The 18,185-nt window shown below is 50.9% G+C and overlaps 2 protein-coding genes across 2 annotated transcripts; one reads left to right on the top strand and one right to left on the bottom strand.

Annotated features, from left to right (window-relative positions):
- Positions 1-67: 67 nt before the first annotated feature.
- P4HTM (prolyl 4-hydroxylase, transmembrane) lies at positions 68-18,108 on the bottom strand. Its single transcript, XM_058031895.1, has 9 exons — positions 17,860-18,108; positions 17,707-17,788; positions 7,801-7,991; positions 6,672-6,768; positions 4,525-4,687; positions 2,718-2,903; positions 2,218-2,308; positions 1,649-1,772; positions 68-372 (listed from the first exon to the last, which is right to left on the bottom strand). The coding sequence occupies exons 1-9, from the start codon at positions 18,106-18,108 to the stop codon at positions 143-145; spliced, it is 1,413 nt and encodes a 470-aa protein (XP_057887878.1). The 3' UTR covers positions 68-142.
- LOC131088080 (secreted frizzled-related protein 5-like) lies at positions 7,998-15,364 on the top strand. Its single transcript, XM_058031896.1, has 4 exons — positions 7,998-10,439; positions 11,224-11,396; positions 12,333-12,422; positions 13,581-15,364. Exons 1-4 carry the CDS (start codon positions 10,114-10,116, stop codon positions 13,913-13,915), a joined length of 924 nt encoding a protein of 307 aa, XP_057887879.1. The 5' UTR covers positions 7,998-10,113; the 3' UTR covers positions 13,916-15,364.
- Positions 18,109-18,185: the final 77 nt, after the last annotated feature.

Here is an 18,185-nt window from a genome sequence, read left to right as displayed (position 1 = left end):
CGCCGCCCCGCCCCGAGCACGCGGAGGCACCGCCCGTGTCTCTCACGCTTTATTGGCGCGCGACGCGGCCCCGCCGCGCACTCGGCCCCGGCCCCGCCCCCCCGCGCTGCGCGGGAAAAGGGCGCGCGCGGCATGGCCGGCGCTACAGCTCCAGGTGCACCCCGCTGTAGGCCTTGTCCACTGTCCACTCCCCCGGGGCTCCGGCCCCGCGCCCCGCATCGGACCCCGCTAAGCGCTCCATCTCCTGCTGGAACTGCTGCTGCCGCCGGCGGTTGGGGTCCACGTTGATCCAGTTGTTGGCAATCCACTTGGTGCCTTGGGTGACCAGGCAGCCCCCGTGCAGAGCGAAGTCGTCCAGCTCCCCCACCCAGCCTGCGGAGCAGAGCCCCGTTAAACGGTGGCACAAGAAGGCAGACACAGCTGGGACCACACAGGAACACACGGCCAGCAAACACCGATGCTGTCTCTCCTGCCTGCACTACCTGCTTGGATTTGAGCTCAGATACATCTTCCAGCAGTTACTTTCCCTTGCACCCCTCCATCTTAGCGCCACCTCACCCTAGCGCCTACAAGGAGTTCATCAGGGCAAGCTCCCTGAGTGCAAAATGCCCGCTGCCTCCATCTCTCCACTCAGCACAAGTAGCTCTCACAATCCAGATCACAGCCTGTCCTTCTCAGCTCTCTTGGAAAAAGGAAGGCTGGCACAGAAGAGATGGGTTCTGCCACTAAAAAGCCTGAGGAAGCCAGAGGCTTGCAGCTGTTTTAGAGATTGCATTTCAGCAGTCTTAAATGATCTGTTTACAATGATCCTATCGTTTTTCTGTGGCAGACTTACATCAGCAGCCACTTTCCATTTAGGAACAAATTGCTCATAAAAACACAACAGGGCTCTTCTAGTAGGAGAGCGACAATTCTTGCTATTATCACCCAACAGGCCAAACACTGGTCTTGTGACCTCCTCTGTGGATTTTCTAGAGATGGAAACATGGCCTGCTCTCAGGGGACCTGGGACATTACACTCCTTCCTCCAACCAAAGCTCAAAGTCTGCCATGGAAACCTTCTGGTGCCAAACTCACCAGCAGCCCTAAAGATTCATGTTCATTCCCAGCGTGTCAGGGAAAACCGCACTGTGCTTCGTGACAAAAACAGCCCAAGGACACATTGTGGGGCTGTGGCTGAGCTACAAAGCAGGCACTGGCCTCAAGCGTGGCATGGGGTGGCCCATGTGTCCTCATGCTGCAGAGCTGATGGTCGTGCCTTTGTCTACCTCCCCTCCCCATCCCTTTGGGCAACACCACATCAGTGACACATTTTGAATTGCAGACCAAGTTCCAGCAGGAGTTTCAGCTTGCACAGTGGGATGGAAGGCAGCTGGTGATGGCGAGTGCAGCCAAGGTCTTTGTTTGCTAGCTAGTCCTGTCCCCCAAAGACATCAGGAGCCACTGACCTACTGCCTGTAAACAAAGGCCTTTCAGAGTCAGGAAGCTCCTACTCAGCTGTTGACAAAAAGACTCTACAGTTCCCACTAGCAGGCAGCTACCACCCTTTTTCTGGCTGCTCTTTGAGCTCCCAGCTGCAGCAAGATGATGGCTGTCACCTACTGCAATCCCACCCCTCCCAGGACCCCAGTTTTAAGTGAGCCTGTACCTTCTCCATCTGACAGGTAGTTGTACCAGAAGACAGCGGTGCCTTGCTGAGGTTTCACTCGCAAATTGCCCTTGTCACAGTTTTTCCGAGTATCTCGCAGGTCAATGTCGTTCTGGATCAAGGACTGGGCAGAAACCACAGGGAAGATGTCACAAACAGGGCTGGAACAAGGCACACGCACTGGGATACCCCTGCCCCTCACTCCTGTCTGAGTGTTCCACAGGATAGCTTAAGGTTGATGCAGGAGCTTTCATAACCCACCTGGAGCAGCCAGTTTCAGGCCCCAGGAAGTTCATAACCCGTTTCTGAGCAGCTGCCATTTCTTAACACTTTACCTGACACCTCACACCTCTGAGGAGGGAGAGCTGAGCTGTCAAAGCTCTGTGCCTCCTCCCCTGTCCTCAGAGGAAGAAGACTGTAAGTGGAACATGGTCTCCCCAATGCTCTAGCTGCAAATGCTAATGCACACCAACCTAACACACCAGACCCCTTCTGCAGCCACAATGAATAAAGACATTCCAAGAGGGACTCAGAATCCCCAGGGGTAACACATAGGGAGGTTCATTTACCATCTCTTCGTACGTCCTGTTATCAGCAATAGGAAAGACTGTTTCACCTCCCCCAGTCACATTGTTCAGGTAGAAGAGCACGGTCACATACCTGCAAGACAGAGACTGTCAGGAGACACACCTGGAGCAGGAGGAGATGCACAGGGGCTCCCCATGCCAAGCTGCTCCACCATAAATAAAGTGGCTCCTCCAAGACATGACACTGCACATGATTTACACCATCAGCTTTTCTCCAAGAGTAACACAAGGACAACAAAGAAAACCCCTGCCCAGAGTAATGAGTGTGCTTGTAGGCTCTGCCGGGGCAGGACCACCCACTCCACCTTCCTTGCATGGACCCAGGTGGGATTTGCCCCCATCCCCTTTAAAACCCCTTCATGCCCGTGATGTCCTGAGCTGGTTTGTGAGCCCACAACCCGAGCACTGAGTCCCAGGCGAGATGAGGTGAGGTGAAATGGCTCTTCACAGCCCTTGTCTAACGTGCTCAGGGCAGAGCTTACCGGCAGGAGGTCTCAAAGGGAGCGCTTTCATTGGCAACAAGCTTGGTGTGGCTGCAGGCAGTCTCGGGGAACACGGGGCCGCTGTCCATGTGGGCGTGGTAGTGCCCTCCCTGGTCGTAGCGCACAACCTGCAGGGGCTCGCTGTGCTCCACGATCTCGGGGGGCAAGCGAGTGAGGCGCATCACCCTGGGGGACAGCAGAGCTGCTGAGTGCAAAGCCACCATCACCTCATCAGCCACTACTCCCAAGCAGTGAATAAACCCCGAGAAAGAGAACCCCCTTCCCAAAAGACCGGAGAGACGGATGGGCTGCAGCGAGCATGCCAAGAGACAGCCAGGTCCTTACTCATCTGTTGGACCATCAGCATCGGCTCAGAAAACCCTCATCAAGGTTAATAAAAAACCAAAACAAAACTGAAGGCAGCATCTCTAGCAGGACTGCTCTCAGGAAGACTTTGCTTGCTCAGCAAGATCCCTTCTGTGCATGTCCCTGGAGCCTTCATGTGCCATCTCATCACTTCTCTGGACTCCTGCACACCACCTACACACCTCAGGGACAGTTAGCAAAGCACAGGACCCCTGCTGAGAGTGAACCAGAGACTAGCTCTAGGAACAGTCTTGTCACCTAACTCACCTTTCCCTGTTGCCTTTGCAGCAGCCTCCCCCAGGGCAGAGGGGCACTGGAAGTGATCAAGGAGACCGGAGCCCTCCTGCTCTGGGATTTTTCCACTGCTACATCTGAGATCATCCCCAAGGCAAGCAGGTACGTCTTGAGACCTGCCAAAGAACACTCAGAGCTCTGAGAATCCGGACTGGTGAAGCCCTTGGGGCAGGTGCAAGGACAATGTGGCACCTGGGCAGGGTGGCAAAGCCCCTGCAGGCGCTGCCTGGTCCCAGGAGGACCAAGAGCCTCCTTCAGTGCTGTGTCTTCACATCCTCCTGACAGTGGCCAACTGCAGAGCGTGCGAGCAGAATGCCGATGCCTGTGTGTGCTGGCTAGCTGGCACAGGGAAGGTGACAGCCACAGTCTGCTCTAATCAAGGCAATATGTGACCCCATTTTCCCACTGGAATGCACTGAAGAAAAGGAGGGGCCAACAGCTGTTTTTCAGGCCTCAGGACAGATTTTACCCACCCACGTTCTGGGTGAGGACCAGCACCACAAGAACAAGCGAGTCTTCAGCCAATTATCTGAAACTCACTACAGCTACATGATCTGGCTTTTTGTGCTGGGCTTCAGCTCTTCCCAGTACCAAATCTGAGATGAAGGGAAAGGTAAGAGGTTCTCCCATCTGCCATGAGCTGCCCTACAATATGTGTGCTTGGAGGATTAAACTAACTTGACTAATTTAAGGTGAAGTCGTGCTTTTTAAAAAGTCAGCTCTGAACAGCAAAGACAGATTTCAGTGAAATGCATGAGTAACTAAAGCAAATGACAGTAACTGCTGGCACCCAGACAGCATTGGAACCAGGCAGTTTCTCCCAGTAAGCTCAGTTACTAATTAGAATGAATGATTTCATATACTGCCAAATCTTCCTGGTTTTATAGGGCTGTTCCCAAAAGTGAATGGAGATGCTGAAAGGCTCGATTTTTTCTTTTTCCCTTTCCACAGGACAATGCAAATTCTTCTTCTAATGAAAACCTCCTCTCTCCATTTTGTGTCTGTGTTCATTGCTCTTTATACTCCAAGGACTTTTCACACAATTAGGAAGTGTGAATATTAGCAAGTCTGCCACTGCCTCTCCCAGCACACAGGTGATGCTTGTGCCTACCCAAACCCAACCTCCCCTCAGCTCCCTGGCCCTTACCTTTGCCGAATGGCTCTCATGACCTGGTGTGCCCCCTCGCCCTGGTACAGCCAGGTGTGCTGGCTGTTGCGCACCAAGTCACTCATCTTCACTTTCTGGCTTCCCATGTACTTGTGGAAATCACGGATATTCAACTGCTTGAACTCCTCCAAACTTAGCACACCTATGGGAACACAGGAAAGGCCACCTGACTCTGGTGCAGGTAACAGTTCTTGCATCCTGTACTCGGAGAACCACCAGCTGAGGGCACTGCAGAAACTGCCTTCCTCATACAGACCCAGTCAGGGCTCAGTGTGCAGCACAGGCTGCCCCCCTCCCGCCCCTGATCATGGGCTCCAGCAGTGCTCTCGCCTGCAGCAGGGGACACAGAGCAACCTGCCAAAGTGAACTGTGCAGGGTCAGAACTGGGACAGGCAAAACACTGTTTTAAACTTTAAAAAGCTCCTGAAACCCACAAATCAATATATCAAAAGAGAGAAACAGACACTACAGTTCTGATATGCACAAGGAAGCTGTGCCACCCAATGTCTTCAGGCTTATTATTTAGGTATTTAAATCAACATGTTTAAGGGCAGAGTGGGACCTCAGACCACATTTTCTATATGATCTTGCAGGGTAATTAAGAAAAAGCCAAACCCAAAACAAGCAGTACATTCTCCTGATTTGTGTAACTGCAAAACATAAATGAGAAATGCATGACAGTATGGTCTTGCGTAAATAGAAATAACAGAAAAGCAAGAGGTACAAAGCAGTTTCTCCTGAAACAGGTATTTCTTGTTTGCACTCAGCTGGAATCAGCAAGGGGTGGACTCTTTCTCAGCTTCAGGAAAATCCTCACATTTGTTGTTTCCTCCTTTTGGAGAAGGGAAGCCTTGCACAGGTCCCTGATAGCAGCATGCAGTGCACTGCCCTGGGCTGGCCTGCACACGCCATGGGCTGGGAGAGGAGCTCACTCAGGCAGCAAACCCAGTGCTGCTGGGTGCCAGCTCTGCTCCCTGGGCACGAGCACCCCCTGGCAGGAGGAAGGACCAGCCACAAGGGTCAGCCAGGGACAGTTCCTCAGGTGCCACATCCTCAGGTCATGACCAAACGATCCATTGTCATTATTCCTAGTGTCTCTCTGTCTGCACTTCCCCTGACTCCCCACAGTCTTTGATGACGCAGTGCCACATCCAGGTTGTGACCTGGTCCCTCAGTGTCATGTACCAATCTAACAACAGAGGGAAGCAGCACTCTGGAAGCAGGGTCCTGCCAATAGCCCTTTAACAGGACCTTTCATTTGTTAATGTCCAGAATGGTGGAAAAGCCACTGAGGACTCAGTCAGACCCATGCCAAGAATGCCACCAGCCTGGAGGAGAGTTGCACAGGGTCCCCTCCGGATATTTATGCTTTCACACTGCTACTGCTTCAACTCCAAAGCAGCTCCTCGTGGGCAGCTCTCAATGCCAGGTCACTGGAAGAGACTGTGCATTCACTTAATTTGATTAGGAAATGGAGTGCTGCTTAATTGAGGCCACTCTAATTAGAGCAGCAGAGGTTAGAGTGTATGTCCGGACCAGCAGGAGCCCTTGGGAGGCCGGGGGCAGGAGGGGCAGAAGTGGCCTCATGGAATACAGAGAGGTTGCAGTGGCAGAAAGGGGGGTCAGCCCCAAAGGCTGACAGACAAGATCACCCCCAGCTCCACTTATTCCACTCTCCCCTCACAGTGACATGGGTCTCTTGGCCTGCTGTGAAGGTCTCCCTGAAAACGGGGGAGCATGCAATGTGTGTCTGAACACCTGCATCCCAGGTAACAAAAGCTCTGTATCAGAAGATCCTAAGATCCTGTTACAGCAGGGCATGAACCAAGGCAGGTCTGACAGGGGAAAGGGAGTGCAGAGTTGTGGTCTGGTCCTGCTCCAGCAAGATCCAAGCCCAGGCAGTGGGACCAGTTAGCCACTAGAGTGGTGATGCAGGAGTGCTGCAGTAAGGGGATTACCCTGCATGTACTTCCCTGAGAAGGTGTCTAGGGCAGTGCTACTTCCCTTCAAAGAATTCAGCCAGAAAAAAAGGCCTGGGCAGGGACACAGGTCTTGCTCTGCCCCATATGGCTGTGCAAGTGTCCAAGGTGCTGAGGGTGAAGGGATTGCCATGGAGCTGCTCTTACCATTCCCATCAGGATCAGCTTTGACCGCTGTGTACATCTCCCGGATGTTCTCAGGGGTCATCCACCTGCCATTTCCAAGTCGGGTATGGGTCAACACCTGAAATTCATAAATGGATCAAAAAAACCCACTGGTTTTTTGCACTCCTGAGACCCTACAGATTCCCTGTGGGAGGCCTGGTGGGACCTCTTCCACAGCACATCAGCCAGACAGGCATCAGCACATTTCTGCAGAAAGACGATTGCAGTGAGAATCATCTGGCAGCCACACACAGAGTGTTGCTGATGAGTGCTGTTATTTCCAGTTTAGGTCATGGCAAACAACTGCTGGAACTTGGTTAACCAGCCCTGGGGTGGAGAGAGCACAGCTTTCTCTTGAAAGGAAAGTAAAGCTATTGATGATAATATTGATACTGATGAGTGAATGCTTTTACTTGTTCAAGGTAAGGGCTTGGAACAAAATTCTTCCCTTCAACATGTACAGAGAGATGCAGAAGCCTGAACAGCTCTCAGCAGGCTCTGACCTTGAGAGAAAGGAGCCTTGCCCTGGGCTGGCACTGGCACAGCTCCCCATACTCCACAGCACTCATGGTGCACTGGATGGTTCAGACTCCCAGCTTCACCTGGAATGGGAGCCTGAGGAGGGACACGCTTGAACTGTCAGTACCTGCCCTGATGCATCCTGCCATACAGGGCAAGGGTGCTGAAGAGCTGGGGACAGGAGGTGTATTATTGTCCTTGGCTCATCTATAGGGGTGCCTTTGCTGGGGCTTGTGAATTCAGACAGTGAGTTCCCCACAAAGCAGCCTGCGTGACAAACTCACTTCCCAGGACACACAGCAAGAGGCAACAACCCACAGCACAGGAACATTTTATCCAGCATATTCAAATCACACATGTCCTGCCAAGGACTGTTGCTGCCTCCCAATAGCATGACAGCTGCTGCAAATTGCCCAGAAACTTCCATTCTGAAGGCCAGCACAAATTCTGAGGCATTAAAATGAAGCAAATTGTGATTGGTACATTCTGGGCTCTGGCCCCACCCAAGCAAATGAGTAACCAAGAGAGCATCTGATGAGGGGATGTGCCAGAGGGTCTCCAGAACACCTTCCCCAGTCTGCCCACACTCTACCTCTTTGAGCTGCAGCTGCCCGTCCTGATTGTGATCCAGCAGATTGAAAATGTCCATCTGGCTGATTTCAATCATTTCCATGGCTTCCTCATAGTCCTCTGTTGGTAGAATCTGGCTCTTCTGTAGTCCCTTCAGCTTTGCCAGATGGACAATGAGCTTGCACTCCTCCTCTGTCAGGAAGTCAGGGATTTCTGCAGCAAAAGTGTGAGCAGGAACAGAGACTGAGGAACTGTTACAGTGGGACACCATGCTGGTAGCAGGACTCTCAGGAAAAAAAAATCAAAATAGGTAGGGGGAAAATTTAGGAACTAAGTTTGGGACTTTTAAAAACATCCACCCTTCTACCAAAAGGGCTCTCAAAGAGCATACACCACACACCTGAGCTGCTGGAGGCAGGTATTTTTATAGCAGCAGTTCCTAAATGCTTGGATCCTGGGGTCAAGCCCTTAAACTCTCTCACAGATACCACAATGGACAAAGGAGTGAACAAACACGTGCATATCTCTGCATATTACCATTTCAAAGGTGCCATGTGGATCACAGTCTGGGAACTGCTGCTTTACAGGAAGGGAGGCCAAAAATCATTACAGTGGGCAGTGGTGATGGCCAGGGTTTCAGACTTCCTTGCTCTCATGTGGAGAGGAAGGCACTTTGCACAAAACCAAATCCCTTCCAGGGGAACATGGCACAGTGCTCTATTATACAACTCAAACAGAAAGGGGAAAAATTCTAACTTACTCCCACTCATTCTCTTGATTCTCCCACTAAAAATGGTCTTCAAATGCAATGTTAAAGAGGAAAATACTGAATGTGGATGATGCCAAACTCCATACCCAGGTATCTCCAGCTTTCCTTTGCAGCACAAACCCAGCAGCAATCAGGAAAGTCCACATTCCCAAGCAAATTAAAGTGCAGAAAAATCCACTGATGGCCATGAGGCTAGGAGACTTCCAGCTGCATGGTAGACTGGGCATGCACTTGGACAGCACTGGCAAGGTCCCATTCCAGAGCACAGTTACACTGTGGCCCAGGGAGGATCCTCCTGGCTGGTGTCTGTCACAGCTATGGTGACCTTGGTATGAGCTGCTGAGACTTTTGAAAAGGGAAAGGAAAACCACCAATGCAGGACAGGTGAAGTGCTCCTAGACCCAAGGTCCTGCTCTCCAAATTGCAGCTCCCTAGAGCTCCTTCAGGTATGTGCCAAGGACACGTTATAGATCAGCTACAGCAGCAGTCCTCAAATGGAGGGGAAAATTAATTACTTTCATGACCTGAAATCAACCCTATCGGCTCAAGCTGTCAATAAGCAGTTGGCTTCCTGCTAAGCACACACCAGAACCAGCCCTGTAGAAAATGAGCTGTTCCTGGGAAGCCCCAGGAACACAATGCAGCCAGCTGTATCCATAACACACTCCAAGGAAACAATTTCTGCCACAGGCAGCACAGGGTCCTTGTGCCAGAGGATGCTTCAGAGCTGGAGCTTCTTCTGACCAGTTTGAACCTCATGGCACAGCACCAGGTCCGCATGAACCATGTGCACTGGCAACCAACACCCCCAGTATTTCAGGTTCCCCAAACTGGGCTACAATAATGATGGCTGATGGAACATTAATTACATGCTGGAGGAAGGACAATTCCATTCTTCAGCGGCAGTAAGGGGATTTCAGAATGAAGCAGGAATTCTGTTAACTGGAAAGTGTGTGGTCATGCAGGTTGCAAGGTGAGGGGGTTTCCAGCTGAGTGCTCCCAAATCTGTCTGCAAACAACTTGGCCCCACAGCTGCAAATTAGTTCCTCTCTGCCCCCAGCTCTCTCAAACAGTTAACTTGTGGCTGTGAGACCATCCTATCTCCCTGCCTGCTCAACAATAGATCCAGCTAAACAAATGCCTCCTAATTGACTTTAAGCAACACTTGATTGCTTTTACAAAAAACAAAAGAGAGGAAAACATTACGGTTTATGAAATAATGACTAATCCTGGAGCAAGAGAAAGGGGATGGGTTGGAGCACTGGTGTCAAACAGAGATTCAATCTTGGCTGAAAGAGCCCCAAGACACATGGGCCAAGTCATTCACCCCTCCCCAACTGCCCTCATTTCCACACCTGCTGATCTAAGCCAAACCCCTGCTAAAATACAAACAATCGGGGCCTCTGGCAAATGAAAATTGGAGCATTGTCTTCCCCATGAGGGCTCTGAAAGGGCCGCACTTAATGAGGATGGATTGACAAAGAGGTGGCTGGTAGGCTATAAAAGGCATTCCACAGGCAGGAGCAGCTCAGTGCGGGGTGTGCTGCTGGTTCACTTGCTCCAAGCATGGTCAGGTCCCTTGGCAGGCACCCCTGGAGCTGGGGTGGCCCGTGGCTGCTGGGTCTCCTGGCCCGCCTGCTGCTCTGGGGCTCTCCAGGTGCCCGGGGGAGCTACCTGAGGAGATCCTCCAGCTGCATGCCCATCCCTCAGAGCATGGCCCTCTGCTACGACATCGGCTACTCCGACATGAGGATCCCCAACCTGCTGGAGCATGAGACCATGACAGAAGTCATCCAGCAGTCTTCCAGCTGGCTGCCCCTGCTAGCCAGGGAGTGCCACCCAGACGCTAGGATTTTCCTCTGCTCCCTCTTTGCACCCATCTGTTTGGACAGGTAAGATGCTTTTATGAGTTATTTCAGTGTAACACTTAATTCCCTGCAGGAGCACGACTCCGTGTGCCTCCCGAGAGAAAATGCATTCGATGTGATCTGTGCAGTCCCCACCAAGCAGTGCTGCTGCTCTCAGCAAGGGACAATTGGATTACTCAGCAGGGATCATCCCTCTGAAAGCAAAACATGAGCACTTCACATCACAGGAGCAGAAATATGTTCCCTCCTTGGGTTCTGCTCTCTCACCCCAGGCACTACTGCCACATGCCCTGGCCAGCCTCTCATACACCGCAGTGGCTGCTGGCACACACCAGCTCCACCTCCCACCTCCTGTGCAGCCCCTCACCCCAGCTCCTGCCCTGAACATATGGTTCTCAGTTTCCCAACAGTTCCAGCAGCAGAAAGAAATCCCCAGTTTTGAGGTACAGCTCTCAAAGTACAGAGCTGTAAGGAAATTTGGTGTTTAATCAGGTGCCTGTAAAGATAAGCAGTCTTTGCACAACTAGAGAAGACCCATAAGGTGAAAGGCTTCTGGCAGCTTGCCCTATCCCTCTTGTCCTCAAAAATTCTTTGCTTGCTTCCTAGTCATGAATGTTCAAAAAAAAGTCAAAGATCCCCAAACTGCCTGCTAACCCTTCTCACAGCCCTGTGCAGCAGCAGCGGTGTTAGGGCTCGACCCTCAGCCCCCGGGCAGGCACACGGAGGCGCTGAATGCCCATCCCCTCCTCAGGCTCATCCGAATGCCCACCCCTCCCCAGGCTCATCCGAATGCCCATCCCCTCCCCAGGCTCATCTTCCCCTGCCGCAGCCTCTGCGAGGCCGTCAAGAGAAGCTGCGCGCCCGTCATGGCTTGTTACGGCTACCCCTGGCCCGAAATCCTCAACTGCAACAAGTTCCCTGCAGACCATGAGCTGTGCATTGCAGCAGTCTCCATGGATGAAAATTCCTCAAGCAGGAGAAGTAAGAGGTTTTTTGCTTCATGTATTTTCCCATATATAACACTGAAAGCTCAAAAGGATGATCCTATGACTTGTTTCTATTCTGCATACTTGTTTCTATTCTGCATATTTCTGGTTTTAAGCTGTATTAAAAAAAAATACAAATTCTAGTTTTGTTCTCTCTGGGAACCGTGTATAGAAAATTAGCATAACATTGGCTGTGGCTTGTTCCTCTCTCTGCTCTATTCATTATCTCCCTGGGTGCCATCAGACCCCGCAGGGTTTGGGGCAGGGGGGAGGAAAGGCTGCAAAGCCTCCGGCCCAGGCACAGTGGGAGAGCTCATGGAGTGCAGACTCCCAGCAGTGAGCGAGATGTGCTTCCAGTGCAGCTATGGAGCTGCAGCCCAGATCTTTCAGCTGTGTCTAGGGCTTAAAAGCATGCAAAAAGAAATGTTTTGTAAGCCTTCTCTCTAAACATTGGAAACACCATGAAGGGACATGAGCCTCTGCAGACATGAGTTACACTGGAAAAAAGTCTGTCTGAAGGACTCAATTAACACCCAGATCCTGATGAACACTGGGGGAGATTCAAGAGCAGTTAAGGGGAGAACAGACATTTCAACATCATTTCAGCATCACTGGATGGAGTCTGGCCATACCACTGGTTTTGCTGTTTCATCCAAATTAGGAGATCTTCATTACGCATTTTCACTGCTGCTTTAACATGCAGCAACACACACAAGCCTGAACAAAGCACTGACAAGCAGTGTTTGCCTTCACAGGAAGGAGAGTCTAACATTTCCCACCTTGCCTGTCTGAGGTACCTCTCCAGGGCCTGGGTAGCTCAGGAAGAACCATCACTAAGAAACAGCAAGCCACCACTTGCAGATCCCAAAATTTCATTGTGCCTTTTCCAGTGAAGCTTGACAAGGGTGTTATAACCTCATTTGTGTTGCAGCAGTGCCCCGAGCCAGCTGCCAGGACTGTGAGCTTGAGGAGGCCAGCACTGCCAGGGAGATCCTGGAAAGCCTCTGTGCAAATGATTTTGGTGAGTACACTCCTTTTTCTCTCAACTGCCACCACTCCCTCCAGCAGCCAAGCAGTGCCATGGACAGAAAATAGCTTTGCCATAACATAGTGACTTGGAGAAACTGCAACTTTTACAGCAGATCCCAGGGATTTTCAGTTTCCACCTTACCTGTGAGGCACCAGGAGGACCCAGCTCCTGGCAGCACTGAAAGTGAAGATCTGATTTATTTCTGTGGGCTCTGGTTTGGTTTTGGTCTGTGAGTGCTAAAAACAAGCAGTACTCTGGTTTTCCCTTGCAGACAAACATTTCAATCAATGCCTGTAAGAATCTTTAGCAAATTCCATGCCAGCTATTTCAAACTTTAATAGTGTTGTTCTAGCATTGTGACTCTCCCGCTCCTAGTGCAAGCAAGCAGCAGCACTGGTGCTGCTCAATCACATGGCAGGAAGTTTTCAAGATACTGTCCTGAATTCAGGCACACATACAGAAAAATAAAGATATTTTTCAATAAAAAAAGGTTACAAATCCTGAGCAGCTGTCAGTCATGTAACTTCTGAAATCCCTGCTCAGAGAAAAGTCAAGTAATTTGCACAAGACCAGGACTGATGCATCTGCTTGCTTGTGCCCATGATTCCTTCAGGGTTTCTGCAGTGGTACTGATACACCTTTGCCACTCTTAGAAGGGAAATGGATTGAGAAGGAGAAGGAGGCCTTTTCTCCCAAGTAACAAGAGGAAATTGCTTCAAGTTGTAATGGAGAGGTTCAGATTGGGTAATAGGAAAAATTTCTTCACCAAACGAATTATCAAGCACTGGAACAGGCTGCCCAGGGAAGGGCTTGAGTCACCAGCCCTGAAGGTATTTGAAAGACATGTGGTTGTGGCACTTGAGGACATGGTTTAGTGGTGAACTGGGCAGTGCTGGGTCAGTGGTTGAACTTGATCTTTGAGGTACTTTCCAACCTAAATAATTCTGTGATTCTAAGAACAGTGTTCAGTACTGGAAACTAACCTCAAATGAGAACTTTCAGAAGTTCACTGCGATTGGAAAAGCTTGGACAGATACTTCCCCACATTACAGAGACAGCAGAGAAGCCTTGGGTTGGCTCCATGTCTTGAAGTAGGAGAGAGCTATGAAGAGTAAACAGAACTCACAGCTCTTTTTCCAACCCCTGCAGCAGTGAAAATCCGAATCCTGAGGAGGAACACCACCACCACCATCTCAGACTTCGACCTGGACCCCTCCAAAGTGGAGGTGCTGAAGCACGGCCCGCTGCTCAGAACTGAAATCCCTGCCAGGCTCCAGCAGTGGCTGGACATAGATGCCACCTGCGCCCACAACATCATGCGAGGCACCCAGGCAGGGGTCTTCGTTGTCAGTGGTGACGTGCAGAGTGACCAAGTGGTGGTGAACAAGGCCTATGCCTGGCAGAAGAGGAACAGGAACCTGCACCAGGCAGTGAGGAGGTGGAAGCATCACCGCTGCCCCGAACAGGCAGGATGGAAGGTCTGAAAAAGTTCAACTCCAGCAACAAGAAACTGCTCCCCTCCCTATGGCTAGAAAACTCCTTTCCCTGGCAGGTGGTGTTTTGGAGATGTACAGTGATATTTCTAGGTGATTTGAAGCAGTCATAGTGCACAGATAGGGCTTCACTACAGATCCCTGTTTTACCAAGACAGAGCTTAAGGATGCAGGTTTAACATGTTCCTCTGACAATGCTCTGTAGATCCAGGACGTGCTATGTTCAGCTTTGCATAGGATCCAACATCACAACAAAACTATGCAGGTGAAGACAAACTAGAAGAGACCCTTAATAACAGTTCCTTCTAGTTCTCATTATCAGAGCTGGTATTTCAGATTCATTATTTGACCCTGAGACATTGATGCCTGCTTATTTTCTGTCCAGAGATTACATGAAAGTCTCCCTGACTGTGAAGTGATACTTTTTCTGTAATGGAGCAAATACTTTACTCTTGAACAGTCTGAGGTAAATTAATGGGGAGAGGAACCCACCCTGGCTAAGCCCAGCCCCTTAAAAACTGCATGCTGAACTCTGCTCTTGAGTCAGGCTGTCCCTCTAGCTTCCTGCACTGAGAGCTGATGAGCATCCACAGGAGCAAAAGGAAACGTTCTCAAGCAGGAAAGGCACAGAGCAGATAGCTGAGGGTTTCTACATAACAGGGAAAAAACTGGTTTTCAACATCAGAAATTCAGTGTGGATCAGAAGATTCTGGTAACTGGGGATATCACAAGAACCTTGAGAAAAGCAGAGCACGAGTGAGACATCAGCTGTTCAAAGCTCTGCTCTGGTGTGAACAGCAGCTTTGCTCAGGACTGGGAGGTGATTTCCAGGCCAAGCACAGTAGGATATTTCAGTTTTGATATGGGAGCAGGGGAGAAACCTTTCACAGCTGCGTCGCCTTCCATCTGTACATAAGGAAGATAGAAAATATGGGAAAAATATGGGAAAACTCAGTCTCTCTGCAGCTATCTCACTCAAGCAGGACTGTCACTCCCTGCAGGGGCACACACTGTGCTCCAGACCACAGAGCAGAAAACAGCAAACCCCCAAATGAGGAAACAAGTGGGATTTCTACAGCCTAACAAAGCACTGTCCATGGAAAGTTTTCTATATTGGTTGAAACCTGTGGCTGAAATAAAAAACCAGAACAAGTGGAAAAACCAGCCTTTGGGAGGAATGCTTTCTGCCCTGCTGGTGACGCCGTGCAGAGACAGCCGGTCTGCTTGGGGACACATCGGTCTGCTGGGGACACATCGCCTCCCCGTGTTCACAGGGCACACACACACACTGACCCCGTGTTCACAGGGCACACACACACACTGTCTCCGTGTTCACAGGGCACACACACACACACTGTCCCCGTGTTCACAGGGCACACACACACACTGTCCCCATGTTCAAAGGCACACACACACACTGTCCCCGTGTTCACAGGGCACACACACATCGCCTCCCTGCGTTCACAGGGCACACTCCCCGTGATCACAGGCACACACACACACTGTCCCCGTGTTCACAGGGCACACACACACACACTGTCCCCGTGTTCACAGGGCACACACACACACTGTCCCCATGTTCAAAGGCACACACACACACTGTCCCCGTGTTCACAGGGCACACCAGCAGCCCTCGCCGCGGGCTCCTCCTCACACTGGTGCGGGCTGGAACGAGTGCTCAGAAACACAAACTGCAATTCAGCTGCGCCCTGACATTTGTGCAGTGCTTACTCCTCTTCCCCGAGGCTCAGAAGAAAAACACAGTCAAATTTCCTATTTTTATTCCTCCCCACTGTCTTGTCTTAGAAACTGCTGCCCAATCCACTGATTCTGCTGTCAGGTGGTCGCTGCAATGGCAGTGTCTTCTGAACAGACTGCGTTTGGAAAACAAAACACATAAAAGCTCTGAAGGTTGAAAAGGCTTTGTCTGATTTGTTTTCCATTAGTAGGGTTATTTGATTACTAGAGTTTCCCAACTGAAAACTGCACAGATGGTCTGATTTACAAGCTTTAGAAATGATGCCTTGTAGCCAGAGGGGGGAAAATAGGGCAGGGATTTTTTCATAGCTCTATAAAATACGCTTGGGTTCCATGCAGATGTGACTTACCCACAACTAAAAACCAAACCTAAAGTTCCCCTACAGTGCCCAGCCCATGCTCTGAAGCCCAGAGAACACATTAAATAATTCATGAGTGTCTGGTGCTGTGGTCCCACTGCAGCCTGCTGTGCTGAAAGCAAAGATGACAGATCAGGCACTTTCCTGTTTGCTTAAATTGGCTCTTGTACACTGCAGCATTTTGTGTTAAATCCCCAGAAACTCAAGAGTCTTTGCTAATGGTTTCTGTAATCACCAAACACAACCAAATTAAATACACACTTCTACTAATTTAAGTAACAGAGATACAATGAATTAGTTTTTTTAAACTACTTGAATGACATTGGTACTGCTTGCATAGATAGAGAAGTCTCTGGAAGTCTTTTAAAGTCAGAGCTGGCTCCTGGCAGGTTCATCCAGGAGATAAGAATTGTCTTGCAACTTGCAGTTTCTAAATAAGGGACTCCTTATCAGAGGACAAAGGAGAACAGACTCATGGCATCTCAAATGGAGAATGTCTGTCACTGTCTGTGATAGCATCCTCAGGGAGCAAAGCTTCCCTCAAAACCAATGGAGGTGCTGGAACAAGAAGCTAAAAACTGCAGGATTACTGCTGCTAGAACAAACCTGCCTTTTATCATCTTCAGCACCTTTCCTGGGGACCAGGACCAACTGTTTCACTTCAGTGGTACTGGAAAGGCAGGGGAAGAGGAAACAGGAGTTTTCCTGAGTGAAAACCAGAGCAACTGCCTCAGACTGTGGTTCTGGTAATGACACCAGTTTTGTGATGCTGCGGGGTTATCAGCTCCAGGTTGGTGTGTCTGTTTAGTGAATGTCAGACAGAAATCCGCTAAGAAATTCATGGTGAGGTTTTCAGTGTGTATGATCGATTTAGAATCAGAAAAAATCCCTCTATTTATTTTATTGAGAAAGCACCTGAAAGATTCTCTATGCTCTTTTCAGAAATAACAGGTTTTCTCTGACTTTGCAACAGTAGGAATTTTGTAATGATTGACTCCTCCCCCTCAAATTATTTAGCATGTTGTCAGTGACTTCCCAGAACACAGAGTTCAATTAGTGAGACTTGACCAGTGACAGCAAAGCATCACAGAAAGGTAAAGAAGATTTAAAAATATCTGAAAGGCAGATGTTGTGTGGTTGTGCATCAGAGAAGCCAAAAATAGAGATAAATCTAGAACAGGCCACAAAATGGTGGAAGAATTTAAATCTATCAAATTTCCTCAGTGCTGAAGCATCAATACTAAATTGTTTTTTTATAATTTATTAACAAAAGTTTGTCCTTTCCTTGTATTGAGCAGCTTCTTCAAGGGTCTTGCCATCGATCTGCTGCCTATTCCTAGTATTTTACAGAAACCTGAAAAACCTGGAAAGGTTAATCTTCCAAATTCTTCAAAGCGGGCCATCCAGAACACGTAACCTCTGCCAATTTTGCATCAATATTAACATACCTTGAAGGATACCACACTCTGTTTAGCGCAGCCCCGAGGAGCAGCAGCCCCGGGCGGTGATGCCGGCACGCGGGGAGTCATGTTCCCTCGGGTGGGTGTAAGGCAGCGGCGGTGTCAGACAGACACGCACACAGCCCCCGCCCGCCGGCAGGGCGGAAACCCCCGGTACCGGCGTGTCCGGGCCCGGCAGCGCTGCCCCGGCGGGGCCGGTACTCACCGAACAGGAGCGGCTTGAGGCTGAGGGTGCGCACGGCGTGGGCCCTGCCGGGCACCAGCTCCACCCGCTGCGTGTGGCCCACCTGCGGGGAGAGCAGCGGTCAGCGCCCGGCGCTCGGCGGCCCCGGTTCCCGGTCCCCGGTCGCGGCCTTGCCTTGATGCCCTCGAGGCGCGGGAGGGCGCGGGCGGGCGGCGGCGGCGGCGGCGGGGGGGCGGCGGGCGGCCCGCCGGGCTCGCCGGCGCTGAGGTGCACGAAGAGCAGCAGCCCCAGGACGTTGAGGACGTAGAGGTGCGCGAAGACCATGAGGACGAGGAAGTAGGGCCGGGAGCAGACGGGCCGCGGGCGGCCCCCCGGCGGGCCGGGCAGCGGGGGCCCCTCGGCCCGCGCCTCCGCCGCCGCCATCGCCCCGGCCCGGCCGGCCCCGCGTCACCACGGCAACGGCGCGGCGGGGCTGCGTCACCGCGGGGCGGGGACGGCGG

Source organism: Melospiza georgiana, chromosome 11, assembly GCF_028018845.1.
Source record: "Melospiza georgiana isolate bMelGeo1 chromosome 11, bMelGeo1.pri, whole genome shotgun sequence".
Lineage (NCBI taxonomy): Eukaryota > Metazoa > Chordata > Aves > Passeriformes > Passerellidae > Melospiza > Melospiza georgiana.
Note: the sequence above shows the minus strand (reverse complement) of the source record. Positions and strands in the feature narration are given on the sequence as shown.